The sequence below is a fragment of the Peromyscus eremicus genome, chromosome 6, assembly GCF_949786415.1.
Source record: "Peromyscus eremicus chromosome 6, PerEre_H2_v1, whole genome shotgun sequence".
Taxonomy (NCBI): Eukaryota; Metazoa; Chordata; class Mammalia; order Rodentia; family Cricetidae; genus Peromyscus; species Peromyscus eremicus.
The window spans coordinates 64,509,112-64,520,241 of NC_081421.1; the positions used below are offsets into that span (position 1 = coordinate 64,509,112).

General features: G+C 47.5%; 1 protein-coding gene across 1 annotated transcript; it reads left to right on the forward strand.

The window, feature by feature from the left end:
• Positions 1–1,401: 1,401 nt before the first annotated feature.
• Positions 1,402–6,633, forward strand: Rab13 (RAB13, member RAS oncogene family). Its single transcript, XM_059264813.1, has 8 exons — positions 1,402–1,648; positions 3,005–3,065; positions 4,476–4,536; positions 4,756–4,833; positions 5,293–5,382; positions 5,487–5,552; positions 5,635–5,688; positions 6,170–6,633. The coding sequence occupies exons 1-8, from the start codon at positions 1,525–1,527 to the stop codon at positions 6,245–6,247; spliced, it is 612 nt and encodes a 203-aa protein (XP_059120796.1). The 5' UTR covers positions 1,402–1,524; the 3' UTR covers positions 6,248–6,633.
• The last annotated feature ends 4,497 nt before the right edge of the window (positions 6,634–11,130 follow it).

The window sequence follows — 11,130 nt, forward strand, 5'->3', positions numbered from 1 at the left end:
CCCAATCTCTGGACGTGTCTGGAAGGAAGTGTCTAGACTGGGTTAACTGAGGTTGGAAGGCCTATCTAACAGTGAGCCGCACCATTCAGCATCTTGAATCAAAAGATGAAAATGAGCTTAGTACCAGCACTCATCCCTCTCCACTTCCTGATTTGAGATGAAGAGGGACCAGATGCCCCAGGCTATGCTGTCCTGATAGACTGCACCCTCTGTGAGCCAAAACAAGCCCTGTCTCTCATAAATTGTTTCTGTCAAGGTAACCGATACATTGTGTTTGAGAAAGGACAAATGTAAACATAGAATATGGCAAAAATAAAGTAGCAAAGACTCTTTCTCATAGTCAGTACTCATCTGTTAGAAAAGTAACCCTCAAACCCCCCCCCCCCTTTTATAGGACTGAAAAGATGGCTGCTCTTGCAGCAGACCTGGACTCAATTCCCAGCACCCACTTTATGGTCCCTAACTCCAGTTTCAGGGGATCATTGCTCTCTTTACCCCCTGCAGGCACTGTACTCAATGTAGTACTTAGACACATGCAGGCAAATAATTCACACTATAAATAAAGTGAATAAAGAAATAAAGATGGGCCGGGCGGTGGTGGCGCACGCCTTTAATCCTAGCACTCGGGAGGCAGAGCCAGGCGGATCTCTGAATTCTAGGCCAGCCTGGTCTACAGAGCCAGTCCCAGGACAGCCAGGGCTACACACAGAGAAACCCTGTTTTGAAAAACCAAAAAAAAAAAAAAAAAAGAAAGAAAAAAAAGAATAAAAAGATGGAAAGCTGGGCATGGTAGCTCACGCCTGTAGTCTTCATACTTGAGAGATTGAGGCCGTAGGGTTACCAGGAGTTGGAGTCCCAGCTGTGCTACGGAGTTCAAGGCTAATCTCCAGAATGTGAATAGGTTGTGTGTGTGGGTTGAGTGTAGTTGGTGGGGCTTATTTTTATCATTTCAGTTTTTCACTCTGCTCCACCAGGGGGCAGGTGGACCCAGCATATTAACCTCCCAACCCGCTTCTTTTCAAAGGGAACTGGGATAGGTAGACTTAGGGCGCACCACGCTGACACTAATGTTCTGGGACCTTTATCGCAAACTCAAAAAAGCCATTGAATTAGATCCTTCGGCTTTTTTTTTTTTTTTTTTTTTATCAATTTCCAGTGCCACCCCCATGTCTACCCTTATTGGCAGATTCTTTCCCGCTTCCTCTAATCTCTTTAAAATCTCTCTTTCTACGTCGGTCGAAAGAGAGGAAAGACAGCTAGCCGAAGACCGTGGGAAGGTCTAGGGAGACTGGCCGGCAGGCTGGCGAGGCAGCGCCGGGACCGCAGGAGCTGGACAGGCCTCTCCACGGGCGAAGAGGGGTGGAGCCGCGAGCAGGGCCGCCTCTCTTCTTTCCCCGGGCCTGGGCGGAGAGGGAGGAAAACTTCCTGGCTGGGACTCTGGCGGTGTCTGCCTGCCAGCCCTCCGATCCCGCCTACCAGTGTTGGCTCTTCCCGACCCCTCCCCCGGCGCCCCCAGTGTCCGCCATGGCCAAAGCCTACGACCACCTCTTCAAGTTGCTGCTGATCGGGGACTCGGGGGTGGGCAAGACTTGTCTGATCATTCGCTTTGCAGAGGACAACTTCAACAGCACTTACATCTCCACCATCGGTGAGCCCACTGACTGTATCCCAGACCCCGGACCCACCCCCTGCCCCCGCCCACCCTCATAACTCGGGCTCCTGAATGACTAGGGGACCCTATTTTTTGATCCCTTTAGAGTAAGACACTAACTTTCAGTCTCTCGACCCCTGTCCCAGACCCATCCCCCATAATGTCCCTGAATAACACTCAAAACTTCAAACCTTTCTGAGGCCTCCAGGTAACCCCAGTGCTGCCACCCCTCCCTTTCTTGGTACTAGCTCCCTGGTCTCCCCAAATCCACATAGGCTCTTGTCATTTTGCCGGCTTCCTTCCTCACCGCATCCACCTAACATCTCTGGATTCATTCTTCACAATTTCTCCTTCCCCTGCTTCCCAGTTCTGTCGGCCTCTTTCCGATCCACTGGGCTTCAGACTTCCCCTGCATCCACCTCCACCTTCAAATCATCTTCCTAGTCCTCTGCCCTCAACAGGGTACTGCACAGAGTGGCTGGGTGTACTGGGAGAGGACGGTGGAAAGGAAGGGACTTTGGGTCTCTGAGTAAGCTTCCTGACTCATCCTTCTCTCTGGAGCCCCTAAGAGGCCTGGGAGATTTGCCCAGATTTCCAGGAAAAGTGTGTCCTTGCCGGGTAGTGGTGGCGCACGCCTTTAATCCCAGCACTGGGAAGGCAGAGGCAAGTGGACCTCTGTGATTTCCAGGCCAGCCTGGTCTACAGAGCAAGTTCCAGGACCTCCGAGGCTACACAGAGAAATCTTGTCTCGAAAAAAACAAACAAACAAACAAAAAATACAAAAAAAAAAAGTGTCCTTTCTCCTCCCTCTCATCTTTCTTCATCTCCTCTTGACTGAGACTCTCAAGTCTGCAGATAAAGGGGAAAGAAAGCGTTCCTGCCAATGAACTGACTCCCTAGAGGAATCTTATGGAGCCCCAGTCCATCAGTTCCACGCCTGACCCACTAGTTAGTTCACATAGGCGTGAATCAGCTGCCTTTCCATTTCCCCTTTACCCTGAAGGGCTAGCTAGCTAGAGGGGTGGTTGGAGGACCAGTAGTACGTGTGTTGGGGGAGGGGGAGAGAAGACTGGGAAAGTGAGATAGAGATGGAAGTGAAAGTTGTCAGCTGGCATGCTTTTAAGGCCCCTAATGAGTTTCACCACCTCCCTCCAAACGTCATAAATTCTAAGGAAAAACAGCGTGCTTACTATAGGAGTAAAGCTTTGGAAAAGTCCTCTCCATTTTCACACCCAGCAAGGTCACGACCCCAGGCGCCTGCCCCGCAGAGATACTGGCAGAGTCTCTGCTCTCTCCCACCGTACTTTTCACATAAATACACACACCCACCTGGCTTCACACCTTTCACCCCAGGAATTGATTTCAAGATCCGGACTGTGGAAATAGAGGGGAAGAGGATCAAACTGCAAGTCTGGTAAGTAAGCCACCCAGCTCGCCAGTCCAGGCTGCCACGTGAACCTACCCTGCACCCCACCCCCGCCCTTCATTTCTCCTCCCTTCCTTTTTCTCTTTCCAATTTTTCTTCTTCTTCTTCTTCTTTGTTTGTTTGTTTATTTTTAGACAGGGTTTCTCTGTGTAGTTTTGCGCCTTTCCTGGAACTCACTCTGTAGCCCAGGCTGGCCTCGAACTCACAGAGATCCGCCTGGCTCTGCTTTGTAAGTGCTGGGATTAAAGTGTACCACCACCACCTGGCTTCTCTTTTCAGTTTTATTTTACGTTTTTGAAACACAATCTCATGTAGCCCAGGCTGGCCGGGAACTCAACATGTAGCTGAGATTGAGTGACCGTTAGCTTCTGATCCTGCTGCTTCTCTCTCTCATGTCCTGGGGTTACAGGCGTGTGCAGGCATGTTGGCCTTTCTGTTTTGCTTTATTTCTCTCCCTTTTCCTTCTGTCCGGTCGGTACATCTCCTAATTGAGCTATCTCGCTTACTCAGCTGTCCTTCGGCTCCTCTGCTGGTGGCCCACTTTCAGTTTGTGTCTTTTCCTCACCCAGAGCCTTCTCCGGACTTGAAAACAAATGTCTTTTGAGCAATGATGTAGAAACAGGTTCTAAGTGCTTAAAAGACAAGTTGCAGAATTACGAATTTGACTCCCAGTCTATTGCTCTCTCTAAATTTTAGAGAGAGCAACCTTTATCCCAGCACTTGGGAAGCAGAGGCAGGTGGATCTTTGCGAGTCTGAGGCCAGCCTGGTCTACAGAGTGAGTCCCAGAATAGTCAGGACTATGTAGAGAGACCCTGTCTCAAATAATAATAATAATAATAATAATAATAATAATAATAATAATAATAATAACTTAAAACCTTTTAGAGAGCACAGGAGGTCCCATACAGAGGTCTGACCTGACTGTCTCAAGGAGGTGGAGACACTACAGGTGTGGAGGCTCTGTGAGGCTTCTGCTGAAGCATTGAGCTATGGCAGATACGCAGCAGCAGATGGGATCTGAACCCTGGTCCTGCTGCTTAAGTTCTGCTTGGCCTTCACTAGTTCCCCAGCCTCCCTACATTCATTTCATTTGTAAAATGGGACAGAGAGACATGCCTCACAATGACACAGTGAGGGTTAGATAGGATGACACACACACATAAAGTGATACTCAGGACAGTGCTTGGCATCTATGAGTAAACAAGAGACATCCTGTTTCCCGGCCCTGCAGCCGCTGAACAGCAGCAGCCCAACTGTCCTTGGTCCCTTTCCCCTTAACTGTTTCCTGGCTCCTTTCCTCTCAGCCCCCCACCCCCAGTGTTACAAAAGCTAAGCTCTTAGGAAAGGCTTTCCCTCCTGGAGGCTTCTGTTTCACTCTATAAAAACTTCTGCTTCAGGGACACGGCTGGCCAGGAACGATTCAAGACAATAACTACTGCCTATTACCGTGGAGCCATGGTATGAGATGTGGGTCTGGACATGAGCTGACGTCATAGTTTCATGAGTACAGCAGGTTATGAGCATGGGGTAGGGGATAAAGAAGGAGGGTAAGGTGTGTGTCGCAGCCAGCCCCACGTGGCCTGTGCTTAGACCCATGGATGGGACTTGGAGGGTCACTTAGAGGACAATAGAAACCTAACGGGAATATGGTCCAAAGTGAAATTCGCCATCCCTTAGGGCATCATCCTCGTATATGACATCACCGATGAGAAATCCTTTGAGAATATTCAAAACTGGATGAAAAGCATCAAAGAGGTGAGACACCTCCAAAAGAGATGAGGGGACAGAGTGCTCCTGGAGGGTGGGGTGCGAGAATGGGCAGGAGTCAACCTTAATTAATTTATTTATTTAAATCTATGTGTATGGGTATTTTGTCTGCATATGTATATCTGTGAACCAGGTGCCCTCAGAAGTCAGAAGAGTTTGCTGGACCCCCTGGGACTTTAGTGACAGATGGTTATGAGCCACTGAGCAGGTGCTGGGAATTGAACTCAGGTCCTTCGGAAGAACAATCAGTGCTCTTAAATGCTGAGCCTTCCCTCCAGCCCCAACCCCTTCTTTTTCCTTCTTCTGGAGACAAGGTCTCACTCTGTAGCCCCAGCTGTTGTGGAACTCACTGTGTATCCCAAACTCCCTGTGGTTCTTTCAAGGGCAGAAACCACAGGTGTGAGCCCCATGAAAGACCCAACCTTGACTTGTTTCCCTTGTCTTCAGAATGCCTCTGCCGGAGTGGAGCGCCTCCTGCTGGGGAACAAGTGTGACATGGAGGCTAAGAGGAAAGTGCAGAAAGAGCAGGCCAATAAGGTGAGGGGCAGCAGGGCCGGGAGAACCAGGGTGAGGAGGGATTGCCCAATGCTTTGCTTCTGCTCTTTATCCAGCTCTCTCCCTCCCTTCTCGGCCCCCTACAGTTGGCTCAAGAGCACGGAATCAGATTCTTTGAGACCAGTGCCAAATCCAGTGTGAATGTGGATGAGGTGAGATCCACCCCCCCAAGAGATAAAAATACGAATAGATTTATCCTCTCCTCCAATCTGTCCTAACCAGTTTCCTCTGTAGGCTTTCAATTCCCTGGCCCGTGACATCTTGCTCAAGTCAGGAGGTCGGAGACCGGTGAGTTGGTTCTACTTGGCTAGGTACCACTGTGTGTGTGTCTGCAAGAACTGGAGTGGTGTGCCCAGAACCTGGCACTGGGAGGTGGTAGCAGGAGGATCAGGAGTTCAAGATCATCCTCAGCTACTCTAAATGAAAAAACATTCTGTGTGTGTGTGTGTGTGTGTGTGTGTGTGTGTGTAGGGGGCGGTTGACCACCTTTAATCCCATCACTCAGGATGCAAAAGCAGGTGAATCTCTGAGTTCAAGGTCAGTCTTTTCTACAGGACAGCGAGAGTTACACAATACTGTGGCAGGTGGATCTCTGTGAGTTCCAAGACTGCCAGGGCTACACAGAGAAACACTGTCAAAAAAAAAAAAAAAAAAAAAAGCCATTTGAAGAGGAACAAAGCCAAGATTTCTCATGTAGGGGGGTTGTCTGGATGGGCTCATACTCCAGCCAGCCTTTCACACACTGATCCTTCTGCCTTCCCGGCTCTAGGGGAACAACAGCAAGCCCTCAAGCACTGACCTGAAATCATCTGACAAGAAGAACACCAACAAGTGCTCCCTGGGCTGACAGATGCTGCTTCCTCCTCACCCTGAACCTGGAGGCTAGACCTGAGGGAGGTGGGCTGAGGGGCTGCACAAGAGAGAAACTGGTGGGACCTAGAGGGATAGATGAGCTGGTGATAAGGAGGATGAGGAGGAAGGACAGAAAGAAAGGGGCAGGGAAAGGAGAGGAAGGAATCGAGGATGTGAAAGGTGAAAGGTTTGAGAAGAGGAAAGGAAGAATAATGGTCTCAGGTCTTGGACTGTCCTTGGGTTTAAGGTCAGACATGGATGTAAATATGTTGAGTTCTCCGTTACTGGTTCAGGTTTAGGGTCCCGAGAGGCCGGCTCAGCACTACTCTGGAGGTTGCTCACTACATGGTCTTTGTTAGTATTAAAGGCCACTGTTTTGCATGACTGTTCCATTGGCATTACTTTTATTACTGTCAGACTGTCCTCCACTCAAATCCAGTTTTTGTCATCCCAAGATGCTGGTTCATCTGCATCTGGCTGGGTTCCCCTTCTTTGCCCACCCCACCCCCTTAACTGGTGATAAAAACAGCAAGGAGAAGCTTGGCAATGGTGGCCCACCTTTAATCCCAGCATTTGGGAGGCAGAGGTAGATGGATCTCTGTGAGTTCAAGGCCAGCCTGGTCTAGAGAGAGAGAGAGTTCCAGGACAGCCAGGGCTACATAGAAAAACACTCTCTTGAAAACAAAACAAAAAACATAATCTGGCAAGCCAATTTCTTTTTGTAAAGACGATGTGCCACACCCAAACTGGACGTTCACATAGTTTTTGTTCTACTACAAGTGGTGACCTACTCTGCCTCACCCCACTGGTGGGTACTCCGTTTCACGCTCTTGAGATTGGATAGTTTTGTTTTGTCCCCACCCCCCACCCCCCACCCCCCCACCCCCCCCCACCCCCCCCACCCCCCAGAGCTGAGGACCGAACCCAGAGCCTTGTGCTTGCTAGGCAAGCGCTCTACCACTGAGCTAAATCCCCAACCCCGAGATTGGATAGTTTTAAAAGATTCCTCAAAAAGGAAATGAGAGAAGAGGGAAGGGGTCAGCTGCAGCGGCGGGCCATCAAGTACCGGGAATGCAGTGTCGAGCAAGACCTTTTCCCCCCTTGGTTTTTAGAGACAGAGTTTCTCTGTATAACAGCTCTGGCTGTCCTGGAACTTGATTTGTAGACCAGACTGGCCTCAAACTCACTGAGATCCTCCTGCCTCTGCTTCCCTAGTGCTGGGATTAAAGGTATGAGCCACCACTGCCTGGCCACAGACAGCAAGGCTTTTTGTAAACAAAGCTTTACCAGGTGAGTAAAGAGATTTGGATTCCTTTGCTATAGTAGTTTTAAAAGATGAAGGAGATTTATGAAATATTGGCCATTCATGGACTAGCCATCTTTTTTGATAGAAAGACAAAAAAAAACCTTTTCTCACAGCTTGAAGGGAGGAAGAGACTCAGGGGAGATTCACTTGTTTATAAGTGCTTACTGAGCTTCTGCTCTGTGACAGACTATAGTTACTAACCAGCTTTTTGGTGGCATGTGTAAGCAGAGGAATAGACAAAATCTTAAAAGAAAAATACTTTTCTTAGGTTTTGTTTTTTAAGTTTTGTTTTTTTTTGCCTGGCATGGTGGTTCACGCCTTTAATCCTAGCACTCAGCAGGCTGATGGATCTCTGAGAGTTCCAGGCCAGCCAGGACTACAAGAGTGAGTCCTGTCTAAAAATAAATAAAGTTTTATTTTTATTATAGTGTTCCGTGTGTGTGTGTGTGTGTGTGTGTGTGTGTGTGTGTGTGTGTGGCTATATGCGTAAATGGTAAATGTGGGGGACAACATCCAGCGGTCCCAAGACCTGGACTCAGGTCATCCCCCTTGCATGGCCAGGACTTCCCTGATGAGCAGTCTTACCTGTCACCTTTTTGATTTCCTGTAACTTGGTGACTTTGCTACTTTCCCGTTGCTGTGAAGGGGCACTATGGCCAAAGCAATATAAAGAGGAGTTTATTGGGGGCTTGCTTATTGTTCCAGGGGGCCAGAGCCCATGACTGTCATGACTAGGCGCATGGCAGCAGGCAGGCAGGCATGGCTCTGGAGCAGTAGCTCAGAGCTTACGTGATGACGCACAAGCACGAGGCAGAGAGAGAGTTAACTGGAAATGGTGTGGGCCTTTGAAACATCAAAGCCAACCCCAGTGACACACCTCCTCCAACAAGGCCACACCGCCTAATCTTTATCAAACAGCTAGGGACCAAGCATCCAAATATATAAGCCTACGGGGGCCATTCTCGTTCAGACCACCACACTGGGTCTCACCATGTAGACCAGGCAGACTGGCCTTGAACTTGCAGTGGTCCTCGTACCTCCTAATACTATGACATAAACAACATTTAACTCCTGAAAAATAAAGGTGCTACTAACTATTAACACACAAAAGTACAACCAAGAAATTCAGGCTACATACACTGTCCCTATCTATATCCATATTTTACCCTCTTTCACATACATCCCCTGTGCCCCTCGAGACAAAGTTTCTCTATATGGCCTAGCCTGCCTCACATTCATGCAAATCCTCTACCTCAGCTATGTATCTTAACTTGGACTACACAGTGAGACGCAGTGAAATGCAATCTTTTTTTTTTTTTTTAAGGCAGAGTGTTAGCTAAGAAGCCTGACAACATAAATTCAATCTCCAGAAGTTCTAAAATGCCAGATGTGGTGTCACATGTGTCATCACAGCACTCCTAAATGGGATGAGAGGTGGAGACAGGAGAACTGCCAGGAAGCCCATAGGCCAGCTAGCCGGGGGTACAGAGCACAGCAGCAGCAAAAGATCTTCCTTAAAAAGGTGAAAAGAGCCGGGCGGTGGTGGCAATGAGCTGTTAATCCCAGCATTAGGAAGGCAGAGGCAGGCAGATCTCTGTATTTCAGGCTATCCTGGTCTACAGAGCAAGTTCCAGGACAGCCAAGGCTATACCTGTGTCAAAAGCAAAGCAAAAAAAGTGAAACGAATCTTCTAGAAAATTGTCCTTGGACCTCCACAAGCACACCATGGCACAGAAGCACTCACACACTTTCATGAATACACACAACATAAAAATATATGTATATTTTAAAGACAAGAGTCTCATTATATGTATCTGCCTACTTCTGCCTCCTGAATGCTGGGGATAAAGGTATGCACCACCTCACCCAGCTCTAAAAATACGTTTAGAATTACACAAATTCTTAGGGAAAAAAAAAGCCTTTCTCAAAAACTCACAAATTTCCCCTTGAGGCTGGGGATCAACAATAGGGTGCTGTAATATGATAGCCAAATGCTCTACAGTTCCCTGCAGCAGGGTGGAGTGGGGGACGAAAAGGACAGCACACATCTAGCTTGCCGGCTTTCCCTATAAGTCTCAAGGGCAATTTTATTAGAGTTAAAAAAGAAAAAAAAATATTTCCTGGGGCAAGCATGCCATAAGTCTCAGCAGCTTCCTGGAAGAGAAAAAAAACAAAAACAAAAAAACAATTCTATTTAAGCCTAAATAGACAAGCTTTCACATTGAGGAGAGGAGCTGTAGAGAGAGTAAGACACCCAAAGTGTTAGGGAAATCCTGCTTAGAAAGAACAGACAAGGGTTGGGGATTTAGCTCAGTGGTAGAGCACTTGCCTAGCAAGTGCAAGGCCCTGGGTTCGGTCCTCAGCTCTGAAAAAAAAAAAGAAAGAACAGACATAGAAGACAAGGCCTAGTTACACTTTTCTGAGTAATATAGAAAGTCAGGTTGAATTCCAAAGCACTGTAAGCTACTGCCTGGATAGTTTCTTTCTTTTCTTTTTCTTTCTTCTTTCTTTTTTTCTTCTTTCTTTCTTTCTTTCTTTCTTTCTTTCTTTCTTTCTTTCTTTCTTTCTTTCTTTCTTTCTTTTTTTCTGAGACAGGATTTCTTTGTGTAACAGCCCTGGTTGTCTTGGAACTTGCTCTGTAGACCGGGCTGGTCTTGAACTCAGAGATCCACCTGCCTCTGCCTCCCGAGGGCTGAAACTAAAGCAAGCTCACAGCTACTTGTAAGTCCAGCTGCAGAAGCTCTCACACTCTCCAGAATAACACAATGAGAGACTCTGTCTCAGAAGAAGAAGGAGGAGGAGGAGGAGGAGGAGGAGGAGAAGGAGAAGGAGAAGAAGAAGAAGAAGAAGAAGAAGAAGAAGAAGAAGAAGAAGAAGAGAGGAAAGGAAGCAAGCTCACAACTACTGCCTGGCTCTAAATATCCTTTTTAGTGATATATAGCTAGATATCGATTTTTTTTTTTTTTTTCCGAGACAGGGTTTCTCCGTGTAGTTTTGGTGCCTGTCCTGGATCTCGCTTTGTAGCCCAGGCTGGCCTCGAACTCACAGAGATCTGCCTGTCTTTGCTTCCCAAGTGCTGGGATTAAAGGCGTGCGCCGCCCAGCTTAATGGCACATTTTGATCTACACTGAATCTGGAATTATTTATTTATTTTTTATTTTATTTATTTACTAGTTTTTGAGATAGGGTCTCATGTACTCTGGAAATGGCAATCTGGAGGCAGAGGCAAGACTGGTACAAGTTGAAGTGAAGCCAGAGCTTCATATCAAGACCCTGTCTTAAGATGGAACAACAAAAAGACAAGGACTTCCCAAGAGGACTAACATCTTAATCGCGTTCCACAGAAGAATTTATTTAAAAAAAATTATTGTATGTGTATATGTGTGTTGCTGTGCATCCTTTGCATGCCTGGTGCCTGAGATGTCCAAAAGAGGGTGTGAGAGCTTCTGTAACCGGACTTACAAGTAGGTGTGAGCTCTCTCTCTCTCTCACTCTCACTCTCTCTCTCTCTCTTTTCTTTTTTTTTTTTTTTTTTTTGAGACAGAGTCACCGTGTTATTCTGGCTGGCCTGG

What these genes read in the sequence shown, in the direction of transcription:
- Rab13 (XM_059264813.1), top strand. Translation starts at nt 1,525, where the DNA reads ATGGCCAAAGCCTACGACCACCTCTTCAAGTTGCTGCTGATCGGGGAC. An exon ending in CCTATTACCGTGGAGCCATG is followed by an intron (nt 4,537 to 4,755) that starts GTATGAGATGTG and finishes GCCATCCCTTAG; the next exon opens with GGCATCATCCTCGTATATGA. An exon ending in GGATGAAAAGCATCAAAGAG is followed by an intron (nt 4,834 to 5,292) that starts GTGAGACACCTC and finishes CCTTGTCTTCAG; the next exon opens with AATGCCTCTGCCGGAGTGGA.